This window comes from Salvia hispanica, chromosome 3 (genome assembly GCF_023119035.1).
Source record: "Salvia hispanica cultivar TCC Black 2014 chromosome 3, UniMelb_Shisp_WGS_1.0, whole genome shotgun sequence".
NCBI lineage: Eukaryota > Viridiplantae > Streptophyta > Magnoliopsida > Lamiales > Lamiaceae > Salvia > Salvia hispanica.
In genome coordinates, this window is record NC_062967.1 from 38,575,309 (window position 1) to 38,598,537 (window position 23,229).

General features: G+C 35.2%; 4 protein-coding genes across 4 annotated transcripts; 1 reads left to right on the forward strand and 3 right to left on the reverse strand.

Moving 5' to 3' along the window:
- Positions 1–811: 811 nt before the first annotated feature.
- On the reverse strand, positions 812–5,648 carry LOC125211830 (mRNA cap guanine-N7 methyltransferase 2). Its single transcript, XM_048111768.1, has 11 exons — positions 5,510–5,648; positions 5,350–5,428; positions 5,151–5,245; positions 5,009–5,080; positions 4,829–4,938; positions 4,321–4,443; positions 4,137–4,229; positions 3,576–3,644; positions 2,960–3,048; positions 2,786–2,883; positions 812–1,115 (listed from the first exon to the last, which is right to left on the reverse strand). Exons 1-11 carry the CDS (start codon positions 5,615–5,617, stop codon positions 957–959), a joined length of 1,095 nt encoding a protein of 364 aa, XP_047967725.1. The 5' UTR covers positions 5,618–5,648; the 3' UTR covers positions 812–956.
- A 1,062-nt stretch (positions 5,649–6,710) lies between these two features.
- On the forward strand, positions 6,711–8,947 carry LOC125213680 (uncharacterized protein HI_0077). The gene is made up of 4 exons (XM_048114350.1): positions 6,711–6,969; positions 7,056–7,175; positions 8,209–8,439; positions 8,528–8,947. Exons 1-4 carry the CDS (start codon positions 6,775–6,777, stop codon positions 8,888–8,890), a joined length of 909 nt encoding a protein of 302 aa, XP_047970307.1. The 5' UTR covers positions 6,711–6,774; the 3' UTR covers positions 8,891–8,947.
- A 43-nt stretch (positions 8,948–8,990) lies between these two features.
- On the reverse strand, positions 8,991–17,371 carry LOC125213679 (dihydrolipoyllysine-residue acetyltransferase component 1 of pyruvate dehydrogenase complex, mitochondrial). Its single transcript, XM_048114349.1, has 23 exons — positions 17,175–17,371; positions 16,289–16,336; positions 15,456–15,510; positions 15,340–15,373; positions 14,970–15,019; positions 14,835–14,879; positions 14,386–14,459; positions 13,813–13,882; positions 13,168–13,356; positions 13,011–13,055; positions 12,856–12,929; positions 12,105–12,174; positions 11,597–11,977; positions 11,105–11,165; positions 10,974–11,018; positions 10,810–10,893; positions 10,500–10,576; positions 10,351–10,413; positions 10,155–10,225; positions 10,002–10,062; positions 9,692–9,752; positions 9,528–9,608; positions 8,991–9,383 (listed from the first exon to the last, which is right to left on the reverse strand). Exons 1-23 carry the CDS (start codon positions 17,273–17,275, stop codon positions 9,325–9,327), a joined length of 1,899 nt encoding a protein of 632 aa, XP_047970306.1. The 5' UTR covers positions 17,276–17,371; the 3' UTR covers positions 8,991–9,324.
- An 827-nt stretch (positions 17,372–18,198) lies between these two features.
- Positions 18,199–20,348, reverse strand: LOC125212010 (V-type proton ATPase subunit G 1-like). The gene is made up of 4 exons (XM_048112010.1): positions 20,219–20,348; positions 19,227–19,333; positions 18,758–18,858; positions 18,199–18,577 (listed from the first exon to the last, which is right to left on the reverse strand). Exons 2-4 carry the CDS (start codon positions 19,309–19,311, stop codon positions 18,434–18,436), a joined length of 330 nt encoding a protein of 109 aa, XP_047967967.1. The 5' UTR covers positions 19,312–19,333; positions 20,219–20,348; the 3' UTR covers positions 18,199–18,433.
- Between the last annotated feature and the right edge of the window lie 2,881 nt (positions 20,349–23,229).

Below are 23,229 nucleotides of genomic sequence, written 5' to 3' on the forward strand. Positions count from 1 at the left end.
GATATTTCTCCTTCTTTTTTTACTCCCCAAGAGCTGATATGGGCGTGTGTAGCAAGTGAGAGTTGTCCTTGATAAGTGTGTGGAAGTGGCTTTAATCGTTTTCCCATCGGGTACACACTGGCCAGTCCAACAACTTGGGCAGTTTGAGTCTTCTTGGCCTTCTTCCTTCACTTTCTTCCATTCCTTGTAAGTGCGAAATAGCATCTTTTTCATGCAAATATTCAAATTAATAAGTGCAAAAAGTGATCAAATCCGAGTGACGAAAACTAGCCTATCAATTACTAATTTGTAAGTAGCATTAGTAAAGTGGAATTTGCCTATGTTTGGCATTTGACCTGATTGGCCCCTGATACTGATGCAATCCCATACATAGAAGCCTATACTCAAATTGTAGTTTCTCTGTACAACACTCTAGTTACAATTGTTAGATGACTCCTTTTTTGGATCAATCATTTTCTGCATACGTTTTCATTAAATTGTTGGTTCGTCATTGGACTCGCTCCTCTCGTGTGTCACAATAAAGGGTGCAGTGCAGATCAATTTGATTATTTAGTTTGGAGAAAGTGAAAAAAAAAACAGAAAAGAAAACAAAAGAGAAGCAAAAACTATTAATCTGGTTGAAATTAAAGCTCTTGTTCAATCAAATACACCACAAGTGTTTTTTTACCAACAGTGTTAACATTTTTTATAATGTGAGCTATTTTCCAAAGTATGAAATAAGACCTATTTCATTTTTCTATGAATTGAAATGGCAAATTCTAAAAAAAAAAAAAAAACTGTGTAGAAGCTCACAGTGACAGTGGCATCACACTAACTAAAAAAGTACTAGTAAAACTTTGTTGTAGTCCGAGTTTACATAAGTAGAAAAGAAATCCCAACACATATACTAATGTACATATTTGCTATCCATCAAATATCATAAAATTAATGTCCACTGCAACTGTTGCTTGCTTTCCTCAAATAGCTTCTGGAAATCGCAGTTCTGCTGGACCAGGACCTAGTATGCCTTTCTGCTCGCTTATCTTACCCGGTCCTGAACTCGACTCAGGAGGGACAATCTTTTCCTCGTCTCTCCAGACAGCTGCTTGCCATTCGCTCTGTGCCGCCAGAGGAACCTGGCATAATCATCAGCTACCTTAATAACAATGATTCCATGATCAAAATGATTCGAACGTGTTGAATTAGTTACATGTATCTCCCACATGTCAAAGTTTTAGATGAAACAAGAATTTGACCATAGTGATGAGGATCGCACCTCATAAGCAACTAATCCTACATTCTGCTAGCATGGCACGATCCTCGTTACATAGTGTAGTAAACTCACTCTACCATAATGCAAAGTGGGACCAACATCTTACAAGCAAGGTAGATGTGCAAGCATAACTTAAAGAGAGAAGTCCAGTTAAAAATGCAACCAGAAAACTTAGAATTGCAGTAAGATACTTCATCATATGCCAAAACACTTGCTGCATGATGTGAAGTGAAAGTACCATGGTAAAGCAAAAAAAATAGTTCAAAGATGTCATCAAATTAATATGGAAGCATCAAAGAGCATTCAGTGCATGATCATGTATAACCTCTTTGTTACTTAATGATTTAGCTTGGAAAATATACTGTTTGAAATATTGTGCATCCAATACCCGTATTGACAATCCCAGGTCTAATATGTACTAAAAACCAAGAGCAAGTTCTACAATGATTCTTCCAGGCCATTTTTGGGGTTTGTTTCTGTTAACAAAATTTCACACTATTTGTCATGGAAACCTTAGAGAGATGGAAACCAAGGTACAATTTGTTCCTTGGTTACCCACATTTTCTGAATTCTGCCTATGCTGTTAGGAGCAAGAATGTTTTACTGTGTTTTAACTATATATCAAACCCAAGCACTCTATAGTCTATACACGAAAACACTGAAGTCTATCAAAATGGAAAGGAGAAAGCTTGGATGCTGTTTGAGTACCGTTCAGCTAAACATATTCCACATGCAAATTATCTTCATGTTGGAAGTTACTTTCTACTTCAAATGAATCAAAACCTAATTTCATGTCAATGATTTTGAACCAACATCTATAAAAATATGTATGTACATCAAAGTGGTTAAAGAAAAAAGATTCATCAATTTTACTCCCGTGCAATGAAAACTTCATATCCCAGCTATTATTGATCATCAAAATAATAACTTCTGAAGTCTTGAGATTTTCTTTTCAGTAAATTTTTTTTATTGGTTATGGCCTGCCCACTATTTCATCATATATATTACTACAACTATCATATCTCACAGTATACGGTTTTTGAAACTGATGACTTTTGTGAAGTTTTCTCGATCATTTCCTATTGTTCATAGTGATCACATTTATTTATTCTGTTATCCTACTCATACTAAAAATCTTTTCAGCTTGTCCATTTGCTATCTCTCTCTTAACACCAATGCATACGTAACCATGAACAGCATACTATATCTATGCATTCTGTTATAGTTTGCTAACTCTCTCTTAACAAAAGAAGGATCGAAGTTTGTGTTTCCTTCTTGCTAAGGGGTTTCCTTGGGTGTACTTCAACTTGACAACTTTTTATAATGTTTGTTGAACAAGAAGTAAGATAAGGAGCCATTTTGGTCAAACAACAAAGAGAAGAAAAATTAGCGTAGATTAAACCTTTCATAGCAGAGATGCAATTAGGAGTTGTAAACTATGTCAACTAACTACTTAGTTGAAGATAGATCTTATAGCTGCAAAATTAAAGTTCCAATGTTAACATAGCATTCTTAATGCCCCGCAATACTTGCCTCATCGTGATTGTAGTTTCCATCTTCCAATAATGGGGTCATGAGAGGAGGGGTGATATCTGGATCTGGCTTCCGAAAGATGAATGTGGTGTATAGACCTGCAGTAGATAATCTAACATAAGTACCCAGATTATTGAAGTATAAAAATATGAGTAAAATGAAGGGGTAAATCACCTAAGACATCATATGATCTCTGAAGAAGCCGTCCTCTTTGATCAACAATATTATGGCCAGCGTCCATGAGCATTCCTGCTAATTGTGCTCTTCAAAGGCAATAAAAAACTTTTGATCACTCTAACTGACGGTAAATCTGTAGGACGAAGTTATAAGTTTCCTAAAAGGAAATATAAGCAGGTTTGTACCAAGAAAAGTGCACCTCTTTCAATATTTATGTGTGTACAAGATTTCAAAAGAAATATGGCTTATCAAGTTCTTCAATAGCATAGAAGCTTTGTAAAAGAGCTGTCTACTGAGCATGCCAGACTACAGATAATGAAGTATCTGCTATTGCCAAATTCATATAACCATCAATATCACATGATCAACATTGCAGCACTAATTCACTGACACACACATGAAAAATGTTTATAAGGCCCCAAAAGCCAGTATCGATGCATGTCATGGTTGATGTTTAACATTTACATTCAATGAATCTTACGACCCTTTGAAGAGAACAATGACCAATCAGTCTGTGAAAAGTTGTGGAATCACATAAATTAAGTAAATACACATAACAAATAACAAGATAGAACATAGCATTGCAAAACACTGAAGTTAAAGAGAAATTCACCTGTAGTCCTCATAAAATTCAGTAAGATTTTGTATCTCAACATACTCAAGACCAGCATCTCTTGCCAACCTACGAGTAAAATGATGAATCTGATAAAAGGTGTTTAATTATGATGAAAAAACAGAGAAAATTTCAGGTATGATTTGTGTTGCAAATGTTTTGCATGTCCTTAACAGCTTCAAACTTAGAATTACTATGATCAACCTGCTCGTTGTGAAAATACAGTGTTAAATGCTTTAAATTTATACATTTTTGGGAATCACCAATGAAAAAAACAGCCAGCATCTATGAACACATTCTAGCATGTACTTGACCATCTTGTGAGCTTTTAATTCCAACTCAAAAACAGCTTACTTCCAACATATAGTGCAAATTACTGTGCATGAAGGATGTCATGAATCTACCCCACTCAAGACATATTTGTGTCTCAAAACGAGCTAGGATGGAAGAACTAAATGCATGATTAGACTGCATGAAAGGTGTCAATGAAAGAGCACTAAGAAGAAACAAATGATAACCATTATATAAATGATAACGCAATTCACGAGAGAAAATATCAACCTGATCAGGCTTGGGAAGTGGACTAGGCAATGAGTTTCAGCAGACATGTCACCAGAAAATTTCAGCTGGTACTTCTTTCCAAAAAATGGGAACCTTGAGATTATTAAAATTCATTAGGAGAGATCAAACATCAGGAGAAAATATGGAAGGAAAAATTGATCAAGATCCCTTGTTGCTCACATACTTCTCCTCCTCAACTTCAAAGGTAATCATGTAGCTCTCAGACCTAATACAATTTGGAAATATGTTGGGCTTCAGTCCAACAGCTTTATTGTGGTAAGCTTCCACATTTTTCTGGTACTTAGCCCTACAAATCATATCCTCGACTTCAGTATAAGAAATTGTACACAGCTTCATAAAACCTAAGACTAATCTCTAGTGAAGTAAGCTTCAGTAAACAGTAGATGAACCATGATAACAGCTTCAATAAACAGTAGATAAATCATGATAACAGCTTCCATAAACAGTAGATAAACCATGATAACATAGCCTCCCAAATTCAGACCCATACCATATAGTAGATGAGTCGGTAGTAATACCAAGAAAACAAAGGATCTGGAAAAAATACTATATGCATAAAATCTGAAGGAATGTGCAAAAAATACTTAGTGAAGTTCGTAAACAATATGCTGGTAGGAGGAATTCATATATTCATATCAACGCGACATAGCCTCCCAAATTTAGACCCATACCATATAGTAGATGAGTCGGGAGTAATACCAAGAAAATAACCTCCCGGCTTCAGCAAAGACGAGACATTGTGCAACAATCTCCTCACTTTCTCCTCATTCTCCACACACAACTGCCAGCACACATGTATAAAGATTAGAAATCCAACACTTTCGCGAGAAACCAACGCTTAAATCTCCTACCGGCAAATGTTCCATGCAGAAAACAATATCAGCCTTGTTCTCCTTGTCTTTCCAATGCAAGCACACATCTTCCTGAAAAAAGGCAAGAATTTATGAGAAACTCTACAGTGTCAAGAAAAGAAAGAAAGTAGCAACAGCTCACAATGCAAGGATCAAACTCAAGAAACTCAGAAGTGTAAGCCTTCCGTCGACTCTCCCATGCCTCCCTCACTTCATTCACCCCAGATGTAGCAACATCTGCACAATTGAAATTCCATATCACCAAATACATGAATTACAAATCAAGAAAGCTAAATTGAGAATCACAAAACCTCAAAATTGGGGTAAAGTGAGGGAATTACCAATGCCAATGTAGTGACCAATCTGAGCTTCATCCAACTTTTCCTCATCGGGCACTTTGCCACAGTACAAATCACAAACCTGCGCAAAATTGAGCGGTAATCAAGAAGAATATGAGGTGGAGCGTGTAAATTATGGTGAAAAATGGGAAGAAATGGTTACGGTAGCGTAAGGGGAGACGAAGATGTTGATGAGAGCAGCTTTGACGAAGTGAATTAGACGGTGGTGGATTGAGTCGGTGGGGCGCGGAGGAGGGAATGAACTCAGCATCCTATTTTCAATAAACCTCAAAGCCGTGAAGGCGATGGCGGAGGGAAAATGCAGTGACTAAAGTATCAAATATTATAAATAACTGCCTCACAAAATGAGATATTACTGAATAACGGCTATTATTGTACAGAAATTATATATTACACCCATTTTGTTTATTTTACATTTATTTTGAACAATAGTAGTAGTAAAATTATTGCATTTATATGAAATGGGCGTGGAAATTTGATGCGAGCTATAGCAATATAGTTTATGTTGGTTTAACAACATAGAGTAATTTTAGTAAAACGTAATACTGTCAATTGCCATTTTCTCTCGCATCAATTATTCATGTTCTTCTCGCTTCATGTGGAAGTGAATTAGCTCCATCAGCAATTTCAAATATATTTAGCGCCATAGTGAACTAATAGTATATTTTAATAGGACAATGAATCATATTTTTGCATAAAAATAAATTACTTAGCACAAATGAATCATGATATAATTGTGTTTTGAAACTATGTTGGGATGGTTACATATTTCGTTTCAAAAATTTACTCACGTGACACTATGGAGTTATGATTTCATTTGAATTATTTTGAAATTATCTTTAATTTGATATATGGCGTGGAAAAAAAAATTAAATCAACGGAGCCATATTAAAATTTTCAGAGTGAACATAAATACACTCAAATTTAAGTTGTCCTCTAAAATGAATCAACACAATTAACAATGAAATGTAGTCCGTACAACAATGAATCACATTCACACACAACACAAATTCCATAAATTGCCAACATCCTCCTCTAACTGAATACACAACTATGTCATATGCTACAATCAAGACTGTCTAAAATTTACATTTAAAGACCAATATTCAGTCTCGATTGTGAATTGTGATATAGAAAGTGGTTATTAAATAAATTGTATGGAGAACAGCCCCTTTCATTCCAAATCTACGGCCTTAAAGTCTTGGTGCGAATATTAATATGTATCGAGAATGAAAATTTAAAAATCTATATGGGGAGGAAAACACAAATACTAAGACTTCATGGGAAAAATACAAAATTACATAAAATGTGATAAACAATAAGAACAGGTTTCAGAGCTCAACTTCTCCAATCCTTCTCCTTCACATTCTCATTGACATTGGTCAAATCCCAATCCCAAATTAAGAAATGGGCAGCGGCGGCGGCATTGCGGAGGCGACTCTGGTGGAGGAGGCGCTGAGAGTGCTGAACACGGCGGATCCCTTTGAGAAAGCTCGGCTCGGCGATGAAATCGCCACCAAATGGCTGAAAGGAGACATTGAAGTCGCGTATGATGCTTCCAAGGAGATCCAAGTGCCCGATCGCCCTGCCCGAGGCGCAAATGTGAGGCTCTGTTTCTGTTAGCCTGAAGTGTTCGATGAAATGCCTCAATGAGTGTTTTTTGTGATATGTGTTTGGATTGGGTGCAGGTGAAGCTGGTTTCGCCTAGTGAGATGCCGAAGCTGGGAAAGGCGGGGAGTCTGCAGAGTAGAAAGGCTCTTGTGCATAGCCTCGTTCATACTGAGAGCTGGGCTATTGACTTGTCTTGGGTACTTGTTTCTTGGTTTTAATTGCTTTTATTTGTTCTATGAAGTTGAAGAACTAGTCTATTTTGTTGTTGTTGTAGGAAAAAGATCAAATATGACTCTGGATTTTATATTGTGGGACTAGATTGGATAAATGGTGGTTGAAGTAAAAAATTGTCGTGGTATGAAAAAATTTAAGTTTGAATATGTTAATATATGTGTACTGGATGATAGTTTTTGGGGCTTGTAACCAACAAAATGGAAGGTATTGCAAGCACGAAAGGGATTACTTTAGACCTTAGTTTGCCTTTCTGCTTACATTAAACTAGGAGTAGACTGTCTCTGACATGTATTTGTTGTGGAGGAACTGATTGAGCCTTATAGTGATGTAAACTTAGAACACTGTACACAAGCAAATTACTTCCACTTATTGGTTTTTCTCGACGTATAGATCTGTTCTGTTGTAGTCTTGTTACAAAATAGATGGTGTTCCAAGCATAAAAGGGATTGCTTTCGACCTAATTCTCCTCTCTGCTTAAGTCTAACTAGGATTAGACTGACATGTAAGTGCTGTAGAGGAACTGATGGAGGTTTTAGTGATATAAACTTCGAACACGTACAAAAGCAAATTGTTTCCACTGATTGATGTTTATCGATAAATTGATATGTTCCATTGTAGTCAAGATACAAAATAGGTGTTCCAAGCATAAAAGGGATTACTTTCGACCTTGATTCTCCTTTCTGCTTACATTTAACTAGGATTAGGTATGTGTTTAGAGGAACTGGTTGGGCCTTATTTTGATGTAACTTAGAAGACATACACCCGAGCAAATCTTCAACCTATTGATGTTTTTGGACGTATTGACCTGCTCCATTGTAGTCTTGATACAAAGTAGGTGTTACAAGCATAAAAGGGATTGCTTTCAACCTTATTTCACCTTCTGATTTACATTAACTTGGATCAAACATATTGAAACTTTTGCACCTTGTTTTGATGTGAATTTAGAAGTTAGAAGTGTATGTTATGTTTCTTTCTCAATGTTACTTATAATTGCAGGACATAATTGCTCGATTTGGTAAGCAAGAGGCAATGCCAAGAGATTTTTTCACAGATTTTGTGAAAGTGGCACAAGATGAAGGTCGGCACTTCACCTTGCTTGCAGAGAGATTGAAAGAACTTGGATCTTTTTATGGAGCATTGCCTGCTCATGACGGTCTCTGGGATTCAGCTGCTGCTACTTCCAACGACCTGTTAGCACGTTTAGCAATCGAGCATTGTGTTCACGAGGTATCCGTAATAATCTCAATAAGAGTTTGGAGATTAAATGTGTGGTTGCTTACAAGAGTTGATAGTAACAAATTTTTGGTTTTTTTAGGCCCGAGGGCTGGACGTTGTGCCAACAACGATATCACGTTTCCGCAAAGGAGGCGATGAAAAGACAGCCGAGTTGCTGGAGACGGTGATCTATCCAGAAGAGATAACTCACTGTGCTGCTGGAGTGAAGTGGTTCAAGTTTCTGATTCTCCGCAAAGGATCAAAAGAAGACGATGACTCCAGTGAATCTGCATTCGAAGGAGATGAAGCTGATGAGCGCGTAGATACTGAAGTGATCCCAAAGTTCCATGAAATAGTGAGGGCTTTCTTCAGAGGGCCGCTCAAGCCACCGTTCAACGAGGTAGCAAGAAAGGCTGCTGGATTTGGACCTCAGTGGTACCAACCTCTTGCTGTCAAAGACTAGTTTTTCTCTCTTTTTGACAAACAATTTTGATTAATCTATGTTTTACTTTCCTATAAATGAGCAATTTAACCCTTTGCTCAATTTAAGTTGCAATAATATAGATAGAAACAAGGGAGATACAAATTTATTGGCAGAAACAAGAGACAAGTAATTCCCATCGGATTATTCTTTACATTTACTTGTTTTCAAGGTAACAAACACTCTCTCAAGAGATCGTAGTGCAGTTGAAATGACAAAAACTAAGAAGCAGTTAATGCCAAATGTTTGAACAAATTTTGCCCCAAAAATGGCTCTTATATGTTGAAAAGCAAATCCCGCAAAAAAAAAGTGAAGAAATTAGCACCCGAGCTCGAGGAGAAGATCTTGATCATTCTGATCTAAGATATTCTCCATTCAATGGTGTTATGTTTTCTGAGAAGATAACTTCTACGTCTTCATAAAAGAAGCCTTCGGATATCATTGAAATTGGATCGTAGTGCAGCCACGAAAGCACCTGAGAAACCGATTTTACATCAAATACAGGAAAGAAAGAGGAGGGTCGGATCAAAGTGATAGCCAGCTGACTAATCTATCGAGGGGAGTGCAACTAAGACATCGTTTCACAGATAAAAGTTTTAATTCCTTTGGCATTACATACCTCCAACTTTGCCATCAAAGACACGATGGTCAGCAGACAGTGTTACATTCATCTTTGTAACAACAGCTGGCTTCTCAATCCCTGGAATAAGGAATTTTCGAGTTAAGAATTACGGAGTGAAGCTGATAGAATCTTGCATTGAACTGCATGTATTTATGTATTACCATCATCTCCGGTAGCTGGTTCTACAACTTGATTGCCTCGGCCAACAGCAAGAATACCAGCCTTCATGAACAAAATTGCTTTAATTATCATGATACGTAGTGCAAATCCATAGTAGAGTATATAAATAGGTACAATAATAATCAATAACATAAATGTTAGTTTGGGACATGGGGACCAAGTTCTCCAAATTATCTGCTTAAAAAAGCAGATGGCTGGTATGATAATCTATATTAGTTGCAATTGAAGCATAAACGTTTGGAAACAACATAGTGATAGAAGGTGCGTGAGTGAGAGAGAGAGAGAGAGAACCTGAGGTGGGTTTATAATTGCACAAAATTTATCAACAGGATACATCCCCAAGTTCGAAATGCTGCATGGCACAAGGAACATTTATGGTGGTTCAGATAAAGGAACAACTAATACATTATATTCACAAAACCACATAAGTATAAAATAAAGCACCTGAAAGTGCCGCCTTGGAACTCGTTTGGCTTGAGCTCCCCAGCCCGTGCCTTTTCAGCAAGTTCTTTCACCTTTGAAAATGGCAGAAGTTGAGCAAGGAGAAAATTTTGTGCAATAAAATAAAATAAAGCATAGCATTAAATTGGTCCACAGAATGGCGGGGCGTTTTAGACAAAAAAAAGTTACAGGGTTGCACCTCTAAGGATATTGATGATATGGATTTTTGGTCCGCATTCCTTACAATTGGAGTCATCAATCCCTGAATATGGAAAGATGTCATGTTGAGAAGCATGAGATGATGGCTGTTAGCTGTTTAGAAACAACAAGTGGCATCTCAAAGAATACCTTCTCTGTAGCAACTGCAATAGATATGTCAACTGAATCGCATAATACTGTTTCCCCTTTGCTGGCATCCCAATAAGCTGCATGGTTAGTTAATAATTAGAGAGCTGTAATAGAATAATTTCAGAAGATCATTAGTGAACTTGTATAAAAGGTTGAAGCTGTATCATAAGCTGAGTCAAGAAATATAAATTCAGCCTTCGGATACCCAAGAACGTCTACCTCTCTCTCTGAGTTTCTACTCATTTTACCATCTTTTACTTTTCAGTTGACCCATTTTCCAAAATCAGGTGATAAATGGAAAACCTCTTACCATTTGCTTCTGGAACATTTCTCAATGCAATAGCAACCGCTTTGATCACGATGTCATTTACTGAGACTTTGACATCATACTTTGCTGCAAAGCAAAACAAAGTGAGATCAGGGAGCACAATGAAGCTCTTCACAACAAGGTACATCAGAGATTGAAACCACTACCTTTAAGCTCCTTTCTGAATAAGAGAAGAGGATCCAATATAACATCTGGTATAAGGTATCCAAAATAAGACCACACATGTACCGCAATATGGAATGCTGAAAGAGAAATATAGTATAAGAATATTTGATACCTGTTGATAGATACAAATGAGGAGTTGATTGTTTTGATTCCAATAAGCGTGTTGCTATGACCTGCAAACAATCAATGGAACATTGTTTATAATCACAATAAGATGGGTAACAGCAATAACAAACAGTATAGTGTGCATATGAAATCATGATGATTATATAATCTTACAAAAAAATTCCTACAAATAAAGCTAGAAACTGTATATCCGGATAATCAAATGAGACATCTGTCTTGCTAAGCCAGATATCAGCAGACTTCTACCAGTTTCCAGAGAAGTTTCTGTTATGGGTATAAAACAAGCATGATAACTTTAGGATAGTTTACATGGATCTGTCACATGGATGGTTTACGTTTCTGTGTATATCATATTCTTTCCACATTAAAGCAGTGAAGAATCTATAAACTAAACTCATAGAAAGGCACTCAGGTTGATATGACAACATTACTCCTTGAATTGTTTATGTGTATACATAAAAAAATGATAGCTCAGCACCTTGCGAATTTGACTGTTTGGCAGATCTTCATAAGCAACATCCTGTACTGTGGATTTTGATCCTGCTGGTAGGGAGGAAGAAGCCTGAGGTGATGAAGTCTTCTCCTTAGGTACAGATACTTTGGATACTTTTCCAGACTTAATTGCAGCCAAAACATCCCCTTTCAACAAAGTACCACGGGGACCAGATGATGCTATTGACGATGCATCTAACCCGTGTTCAGAAATTAGCATCCTGGCAGCAGGACTAATCCTATTAAAACTTGTTTTATGAGGTTTGACATCCTTCTTTCCAACTTGTTGAGCTGGCTTTTCATCTTTGGTCCTCACATCAGTGCTTACAGATGTTCTTACAGCTTCAATGTCATTACTATCCTCAACCTAGCAACACAGATCCCCAAATAAACTATAATCACTTGTTAATCAAGCATTGTCAGTAATACACCTTTTCTTTCAGTCAGAGAAAATGAAAAAGATTTTGGTGAAAGTCTAAGCATTATGTACTTACAGTTATAGCAATGGGCTGACCCACAGCCACATCTCTTGATCCTTCTGGAGCCAAAATCTTTGCCAGGAACCTGAAACCAACAAGCAAAACCTATGCTTAGAAAATAAATAAATGATTAAAGAATTTTGAAGAAAGATTGTAGTAATCACACCAACTTCCATGCAAATTAATGTGAAAAAGCATTTGACCCAACTATGATGGCTGAAAGCATTATAGAGCCCATACCACAATAAGAATGACAAGAAACTTCATAAACACTTCCCATCAGGATAGAGGAACCTCTCAAATTTTATACATAAATACGTTTAGCAGTACATGACCCACTGATCAATCAAAGAGCCAAAACATCAATGAGGAATAAAGCTTACTCCCTTCATCCATGAAAAGTAACCATATTCTCTATTGGGTGTCCTCAAAAATATGCACCTTTCTTTTTAAAGACACGAGCCCACACTCTACTTTAACAAACACCTCTTATTTACCAAAAAAACACACTTTCTCTACATAATGGGATACATTTATACCCTATATCACCTAAAACGCATCCACCAACATCTAACAACTATTTCTTAGAATCTGTAAATGGTGCATACTTTTCATGGACAAATGGAGAACAATAAATTGGAGGAGGTCACCACAGTATTTTGCCAGAACCATGTGGTACTTCAGATGTTTTCCATGGACCAGCAGAAATGTTTCAAGATACTAAACTCTTATGCATTGAACCAATACAGTTAAACATTTCTATTACCCTTCTTCAAGACATTCAAACTCAAGTGTTGCTTTGTCTGTTTCAATTTCACAAATAACATCACCAACCTCAATCTGCAACAAGCACAGAAAGGCATGTCACCAGAAAGCAGTATATATATGGGATCTATGTAGGCGAGAGAGAAAATTTCTGACCTTATCACCTTCTTTTTTCGTCCATTTTGCAATATTGCCCTGGTTCTGTGGATAAAAGAGAAGAAAAGTAAAGACGAGAACATTCTTTAGCACTGAAAAAAGATTGAAAATGATAGTATAACATAGTACAAAACTTGATAGCTAAAGCTGCTCTTACCATGGTAGGCGATAGTGCTGGCATTTCAAGGACAATGTGAGGAGGAAGATCAGATGTGTTGATGTTCACAGAGCTCGCTCCCTGCGTGTTGTCTTCATGTTTCGTTGCTAGTTCAGTGGAAGTTTTATCTGCCGCTCCTGTCCCACTCACAGTTGCAGGGATGCTACCTATATCATCTTGATCCTCAACCTGGGTAACCGGATTAAAATCAGTCATGTGATACCAGATGATACCAGTAACACTATTCAAACTAGGTCTCTCTCCTAAAAAACAGAAGCAGTAAAACAGATGTCCTATTCAGGAAGACTAAGCTTCCAAATAAATATCATCAAACATGCTAAGCAGTACGCTCAAAGTAACATGTATCTAACACTGAATTTCAGGTCACTGAAAAAGGGTTTAGCTTTATGGTTAATTTTAACAGATGGTCCTGAATAATGTGGACGAAAAAGACACAGGATAAACCCAGATTCCCAGTTAAGCCATGGACAAGGCTTGGTCATTGAGTTGAGCTTCAGTGTGCAATTTGCAGTACTCAGACCAATCCCACACATATATTATATTTGGCATTCGAAAAACCTTCAGTCTTACTCCAACTAATAAAAGAAATAAGAAAGAAATATATAGAAGCCTATGGCACATAACTGTAACTGCTATAGGCTGTCCCACAGGGACATCTTTTGAACCTTCAGGCACCAGAATCTTAGCCAGAAACCTGCAAGTATATAATATTTAGTTATTTACTCAGAAACATTTTCAGGAAGACAGAAGTGATTCTTAGTATACAAGGAAAACTAAAGTTCATACAAAATACAGCCAAACAATAATAGCAATTGATGGACATGCTGACAAGAATTGAAACAAAGATAGTTACAAACCCAAAAGGAACTGGGAAGCTATCCTGAACAACATAACTTAACCACTGCATAAAGTAAGGAGCACTATGACTATATGCTTGAAACTAACACATGCACAAAAAGCAATTAACTCAAAAGATGGTTATAAATGATGAATAACAGAACCAACATAATAGGATGTATGATGGGCAGCCATTTCAGTCCAAATTGGTTCATCATGAGATAAGACAGTGATTTCAACATTCTCAGTACTTATGCAATGGAGCTTATAATAATTACTATGAATTTAACAATAAATGGACTTCAGACAGAGCCTGCAATTCTTCAACATGCAACAGGCGATTCAATTACAGAAATTTACCCTTCTTCAAGAGATTCAAATTCCACAGTGGCTTTGTCCGTCTCAATTTCACAAAGCACATCCCCCACTTGAATCTATTGAATCCAGAAGAAGAAAACAGGTCAAATCAACTTACATCTACCTTAGATATTTTATACTCCCTCCGTCCCAAGGAAGATGACCCCTTCCTTGGGCGGCACGGGATTTTATGCAGTTTTATTTTGTGTGTTAGATGAGAGAGTAAAGTAAGAGAGAGAGAATAAAGTAGAGATAAAGGGGTTTCCATTTTAAGTAATGGGTCATCTTGAATGGGACAAACTAAAAAGAAAACTGGGTCATCTTCAGTGGGACGGAGGGAGTACATATTTCTGCACTAAAACTTTCATAGTATTTAATCATTAAATGTGTGCATAGCAAGTGACAATGCTCTGTGTCAAGAAAATCTGAATGACACAGTAATTGTAACTGACCTTATCTCCCTCTTTCTTCAGCCACTTCACAATATTACCTTGACTCTGTAAAAAAGGAAAAGCGTATAAAAACACCAGTGACAGAGCTAAACATTTTTGTGTTATGGCGAATATATATTACATACAGTCATTTACCATTGTAGGTGACAAAGCTGGCATTTGAAGCACTGTATGCTCAGGTATCTCTGAAATAATAATAAAACTTGACCATTATGTACAAAAGCAGACATTGAAGCAACTAAGTAACATTTTGATTATATTTTCAAGATAATATTTAACAGTACAATTTTTTGAGTTAACATATTTCAAGATTGAGCATAAAAGGTTTTACATTAACATCTGGGACGAATACGATACATACGATAAGCTTGGAAAAACTACATGATGGATGAAGCCATGTAAATTAGCTATTGAGTTTAACCAAGCCATCTAGATTAAGTTCAGACACCAGAATGTCATTTAAAATTTGAAATAGCAAGTTCAAGTTGAGTGAAAAGAGTTATACCGGAAGATGAAAAGGAGCGGATACCCATTTTGACCTGTAAAGTGTAAACATCCCATGAATATGTTAGAAAATGTGCAGATGGTTAGATATATTTAAAATACAGTTTTGCTGCCAACCTTAATCTTAGAAGAATCGCCATAAATGCCATTAAATAATGGAATCGATGCTGGCCTGCAATATTTTATCAGGAAAGAGAACAATTTTAGACCACGAGGAGGATATGCCAGGACAGAAAGGTTAGAATACATTTTCCAATGCTAGGGTAAAAGTTGCCAATTTTCTTCATTTCACTGCCATGTAAGCTGATCGCTTTGACTGGCAAGGCTCAATTATCAAATTTGATTCAATAAAAATGAATGTACAAGAACTACTGAATCAGAAACAATGGTTGCTGATGGAATATTGACATCTACTACTGAGTTTAACTATGGAAACTAAATTGGCATAAGCTGCAAACTTGGAATATTGGCAGAGTAATGCATGGAAATAATTCCATCTGATAGCCATATGAAAGCCTACCAAGAATAAGGAAAACAAAACCTAGCCACTTAAAACTAGTTAAACTATAAAAGCACCAAGGCCCATTACATATCTGCAAGCAAATAGCGAGTGGAACTGTGGAAGCACAGATCTCCTTTGGCAATTGGCCTAATACTAAAAAGCTGTCAATAATCTTTTATACTCGTCTAATTAGAGTATACAAACAAATAAAATCCAGGAATCTGTCCAAAGATGAAACTGACAGCTAAGAAATTACTTGCACTAAGTCAGATCATAAGCTATAATAGAATAAGAATGAATGAGGTTAGGCACAAATAAAAAAGCTGAGACAAACAATAAATTTTAAAAATCAAAATACCAGTATGTTTAATTAAAAACATGAAGTACAGGTTGAAGTTGAGGAAGAAAAAACAAGAGAAGGAACTAAGATAAGACTTTACACGCATACCTTAACAAAGTCTCCGAAAATTCAAGACCAGTATTCGACCCCCTTGAACTGCAGCAAACCATATGTCGACAATAAGTGATAAACAATGCAAAAATTGGTACATGACCAGAAAATTCAGTATGAAGATTGAAGAATATAGGAAATGATCCAGGTATTCTGTCAAACCATCTAGATTCAATTTGAGAGACATAGGATGAACATTTGGGAAAAGCACAGTTATTGCATTCAGGCTAAATAACAGGTCTTAAAACCATATGAACCTGAAGCACATACAATGATACAATACAACCTTTAAATATCTGTGCTTGCAAGTATAAATGCAGAAAGCAAGCAGCTGAACTAAAGAGCTACTTATGATTCTGAATAAGACGTTGGTCCTCTTCAACAACTCATCTAAACTGAGACATCAAACAGTGCTACTCATCTGAGTATTATCATTCTTTGTGGCACGACCACAGCCTAACCAGGCTTGGAACAATGCCCACGGACACAAAACATTCCTAGCTTCCGAAATTTCATAATGTCAATTACAACAAAAAATGCAGATCGAGCTTGTCATTGTACGTTCGCAAAATACTGTAAAACAGTGTCAACGCTATAAACCAGCTGACATTTCATCATAATTGTATTCTTCATTTCATACTAAGGCATTAAAAACAAACAAAATGCAGCAGAACTACTGCTCCCCACATTTTATTTCTCCAATCGATTAATTCCAATGCCGCCGCATTTGACAGCTTCACCAACCACAGAACCACTCAATATTTTCCGAAACAACGTTGCATCTAGTTCCGATCGGATAAAAAATCACGATACTATCAAATCAACCGAAATTAAGTTCATCCAAATTCAGCGCTAAACCGAATAAACAAAAATTAAGAATTACCGATTGAGAAATGAATGGGCAGGTGATAGAGAAAGGAAGCGAGCTCTGATTAGAGACGGAGCACGCGAGATCACCGGGTGCCGTAGCCTAGACAACGCCATAGATCAAATTCGCAGAAAATTCACCTCTGGCTCTTTCCCCACTGCCCTTTCTGTATTAAATAATTTCTACGTACGCACGCTGAAGAAGACGAATTCGTTCTCGCTTTCCTTTTTCATTTTAAATTATTGTTACATTTATTTATTATTCATCTTTAACAATTCAATATCAGAAATTCCAATGGCACTTGGGCCGTCTGAAGATTAGGCTCTCACGGCCCATTCCACAGATTCCAAGTTTAATTGTCATATTCTAATTTATCCCTCATTTTATCAAAAAATGATTTATAAAGGAGTGTGAAGTTTGCAATTTTCGCAATATCACATTCAACTCTTTTCAGGAGAAATACACAATAATGTGACAGATGATATTAATAATAGTTTATTGCTATAATAACAAATCTAAGAAAAAATGTCATATTTTGTCTATGCCCGATTTATCATACTTTCATCGTTTGTGCAACTCTCAAAGTCCATTACTTGAAGATTGCAAGTTGTGTTATGATTCCTTACATGGGACTCGAGTTTGAATCTTTTCATCTCTTTGTTTTTTATTTTTGTTTTGAAAACTAGCATGCTACTCTTTTCTTTAATGGTTGTGCTGTTATTCCAAGAGAACCGTGGAGTTACACGCTCAAATGACATGTCCTGTTTCTAACAACATGTCTGTTCATTGCTAGCTTTCATGTTTTACATCATTAATAAAACTAATTTAATGCGTCATGTCAATTTTTTATAATTTCAGTACCAAATTTGGAACCTCGTGAGGATATTGAAATGGTTATACCAAGAAAACAAAGTATTTTCCCGAATGTCAATGATCTAACCTCAAAGAATAAAAGTTCAATAACACAATTACTTAAAGTTCCAAGGACCCAATGTGGAAATATCTAAGAACTCAATTATAAAAAAAATGATACCAAAAATTTCAAGTATCTGTTTACGTATAATAATTTAGCATGAAGCTGGAAATACCTCAAGGGAAAGAAAGTCAAGTAACAAATTTTGCAGTTGAGCACAAACTCTCACAGCTTTATTCGATAACAAGGAATCAAATTGAGGAACACCAAATAAAACAATAGTAAATAACAAGTCGAACCAACATATATTCCGGGGTATCAGGGTCAGCACGGGACAACATAGCCGCAGCTCAACCAATACCTAGTTCTTTACTGTAGTCACTTGCCTCAGAAGCATGGAGACAACGTCAGGGGAGATTCTGGAAGCTTCTTCCTTCAGGTGGTGGATCTTTCCATCCGTTTCTGCTTCAAGACGCTTCACATTAGCACCCGAGTCTCCACTGCTCTGTACACATGAAGGAGAAACAGTTCAACCAAACAGATAAGAGTTTTTCTTTGAATGTGAGTACTGTGCTACCATGCAAGCATGAGTTCTAATGTGTTGAGCACAACTTCCTAGTGAAGAAGATTGATTAACGGGACTAATGAAATACAATATCGTGTCATATGCCAATTCAAGTATTACCTCAGCGACTTTACTTTGATATTCAGCCTCCATTTGAGCACGGAATTCAGCAATTTCCTTCTCGGCCTCCTCTTTTGCCTGTTTAAGTCTGGCTTGTTTGGCTGCTCATGATAGCCAAAGCACACATAGATAAAAGTGAGACTCATTCTATGAGCAGTTCAGCACACAAATGTAATGTGTTTTTAAGACAAGGCACAGCATATAAACTTAAGGAACATTTGCCCGGGACCATGTCATCTACCCCTATATCCCTCCAATCCTCCCAAGCCCCAACCATGGGAGGGATGCAAGAAGGGGGGTATTTAACTATTTATTTGTTAGAGAAATAAATCCTAAATTGGACTTTGCAGAGTCACATCATCATCAGATTTTACAGCCTATGGGTTCGTAGGGTTCCTATCCTAGGTATCAAACGAAGTAAAACAAGAAAGCACATTTAAACATGAATTCCTGGGTAAAAAATCATCACCAGTTCGAGCAGCATTGACAATGTGCTGAGCCTCTTGTTCTGCAGCTAGCAAGAGTTGAATTCCATTCTGGCTACTGGAGGCCATGTCGAAGGTGATTCAAACGAGGCTGCAGAGATAAAATGACGTAAACAAATTAAACTCGCATCAATATGATGCCAAAGCATCAACAGTGGGAAATCACAAAACTGAAAGTAAACAACTTCATTTCAAACGTGCACATACTACAAAACAAATCAACCTTCATGAAGTTCCAAGTTATGAAACCCCACATGATTGTTCAAATTAAGAAGACATAACACTGATCTAGAAGGCGATTATGATTAAGTGAACTGAGTTAGGAAACAATTAGTTTCAACTAATACAACTAACTTAATCATTAGATTTTCATTGAACAGAATAACCCTAACTAACTTAATAATCATTTTTTTATTCATTGAACTGAAAACCCTTCAATACAAAAATTTCAGTAAACAGCAAATCCAAGAGCCACTGGATATCTCACACAGATTCACGCATTATCTGAAAACTAAGAATCACAACAGATCCCAATCTTATTAATCCAATTTAAACCTCACCTCATTACCTCCTCTCTACTCAATTTAGTGGAAGCCAACAGCTCTACTCTAATGCGATCTCCAAATCATGGATTCATTTAGGCCAAAAATCGATCACTACACAATAAAAACTTAAAGATCGCAATACTAATGATTCAAACGATCACCACTGCCTAATTCCATACTCAAATCGCACACCTAGCAAACAAGGTTAAACTGGAGAATCAACACAGGCAGCCTAATTAACAGAAAGACGTGTATATCACAACACGATCTGCAAATACCGGTCAATGGAACGAGAAATTTGCTCTAGCACTACAACAGATCTAACCATCCGACAATTGCAGAAATCGACCATGATCGCAAATTGAGAAGGTTGAGCAAAACCGGGACAGTTAAAAAGGAAGAAATCAGAGAGATTGGAGTAGTGTAAGCACCTGTAGATAGAGAAACTACGAATCTGCTGGAGAAAACGGATTTGGGTGAAGACTGCAGCTTTGATATTCCGACGACACAATTATGACCTTTTATTATTATTATTATTATTATTATTATTATTATTATTATTATTATTATTATTATTATTATTATTATTATTATTATTATTTTTTACTAATAAATCAAATCGCAACCAAAAATGAGACCAATCCAAAATTCGATTGGGTTAAGTTGGATTTTTGCAATCATACAACCTTATGGGTTAGGAATTATGATAATACTAGAACTTATGACTTGCAAATAAACATTCGGAAAATAATAAAATTTAATTAATTTGGCCCTATCATAGTAATTATGAAAATTAAGAAAAATTACAAGGTTTAACATTGTTTGATTGCGCCCCAAGAAGTTATTATGATCTCCCACATGTTGTAAATTAATGATGTGCTATCTAAGTGGTTTAGATGTCAATTCATTAAAAATAATTAAATATTTCACTAAACTTGCATTGTTATGAGCATTTTCTACATCTTTCGATTAAAAAACATGCTCGGTACTAGTATTTCTTTCGCATCTTTCGGTCTCCGGATGCAATCCCTTGATATAGGGGTGTGATAATGTACTAAATAATTTATAGTAATAACTAATAATTAATATTAATTTTATATATTAAAAATATTAATACAAATACATAAATTTATCAATATTCTTATGTTGATTGTTTTGATATTTAAATTTACATGTTGCATTGATATAATTATGTTTTTTTTTTGATATTTTTAATACATAAAATTGAAAGTTATTAGTTATTACTGTAAATTAGTTAGCACACTAACGCAACCCCGATATATATAACAAATGGTCGGATGCTTTGTTGACGTTCCACCGGCCACGTCAGCAACGATTTCTTCGGAAGGGATCACCTCATGCATTGTATACTACATTTCATAATACACTATTAAAAAAATTGACAAATGGATCTTATTTTATGGAAAGAAAAGTTATTTCCAATATAACCTCTCCACTTAAGTAAAGAAATTAAACTACACTAAATATCAAAAACGTATTTATTGAAATCAATTTCAGTTAATTATGCTTAATTTTAATAAACAAAACAAAGTAATTCCAATCAATTTTATTATCTTGATATTGTGTTTTTTTTAGAACTCAAATGTGATCGTTTGATACAAACATATTATATGCAGAAGCTATGTTTGTAATAAATAAATTATGAACCTTTAAAATTTTGTATATTAAATATTTTTCTACTTTTTAGTACTACTATTTTCTTTCTTGTTACTTGAAGTTTTTCCAATAATTTTTTCTTTTTATGATATTTTGATTTTGATTTTTATATTCCTGCTATATTTGTACTTATTTCATGATACAAAAATTACTAATGTATGGACTAATGTTGTTAATACTAATTGCCATGTTTTTTTTTTATATAAAATACATAAAAATTAATAGACAAATATATTATTGATATAGCAGCTAACAAAATTACGAGGAGATAACTTTTGAAAAGAACAAGATTAGTTATTAAAATATATTGAGAATTAGTGAAACTAAAAGAAGCGTAGAAACGAAGTGCAAGAAAAATTATTTGAAATAACTTTTCATTCTATAAAATGTGATCCAACGTTACTTTTTTTTTAATTAAAATTAAGCATAATTAACTGGAATTGATTTAAATATATACGTTTTGTATATTTGGTGTAGTTTAAATTTCTTTAATTAAGTGGAAATGTTATATTGGAAACAACTTTACTTTCCATAAAATAAGATCTATTTGTCAACTTTTTAATAATGTATTATGAAATATAGTATACAATGGATGAGGTGATTCCTTCTGCGATTTCTCACAAATCAGGCATCGTGGGGGAATTTCCAATCAGGTTGGACCTCATATTTTTCCTATTGATTTTCAAACTACGATTGAATCTCATTAAAATTTGATGAAAAAAATTGAAGGCCTGTATAATGTCATTCCACGTGGGGAGTGTTATATTGCTAACTCATAACTTAATTGCTAACTACAACTAAATAATAACCATTAGATTTTCAAATTAAGGGCTTAGATCATTAATCCCTAAATGTCAATACGATCAACAAAAAACGTCAATAAGACCATATGATTAATTCCAAAAAAATATCAATAGGTGTATTAATATCAATTAACTACATGTTTAGTTATAACTAACTTTTAAAAGAAATCCTAAAACTTTAAATTTGTATAACATATATCAAATTAAAGATAATTTCATAAGGATTCCAACGATATCATACATGCATATGTTCCGACGTCAAAATTTGAAAAAAAAATCAAAATTTTTTAATTTTTTCGTACAAGCAGAAATGTTAACATACTATATAAAATATGTCAATATAATACATGTAGAATGTCAATATAAGCAATGAGTTAACATTCTTAAAGCATTGTGTTGACATTCTCAAAGCATTGAGTTGATATTTTTGGAACACTATATTGACATTTTCATCCAATACCCTAATTTGGAGTTTTTTTTTTATCTTTTTCAATTTAATTAATAAAAATAAAAATTACACTTGGCAAATTATAGACCACACATTTTCTAAAATCCCATAACCTTAAATTAATTATAATTAACAATTAAATAATAAGTTAGCAATTGATCACTTCTCCGTACCATTATATATAATTTGACCCGAAAACATTAAAATAGTACACTTATTCGAAGATTACGTAATTCACAATTCCACACGTCATTATATACCCAGAAAACTTAAAAATGGTACACTTATTTGAAGATAAATTAATTCACAATGAACTTATGTCATCATACATTAGTTGGCATAAGTACTTGCATATTAGACTATTTTCAATAAAACTAAAAATTAAACAAATAATTAACTCTAATAGGATTCTAAAACCAAAAATTAAATAAATAGCTAGCTTCAATAGTACTCTAAAATCAATCTCATGTCAGATTTTTGAGTAAAATATAACATATCCTTAGATTTACCCATA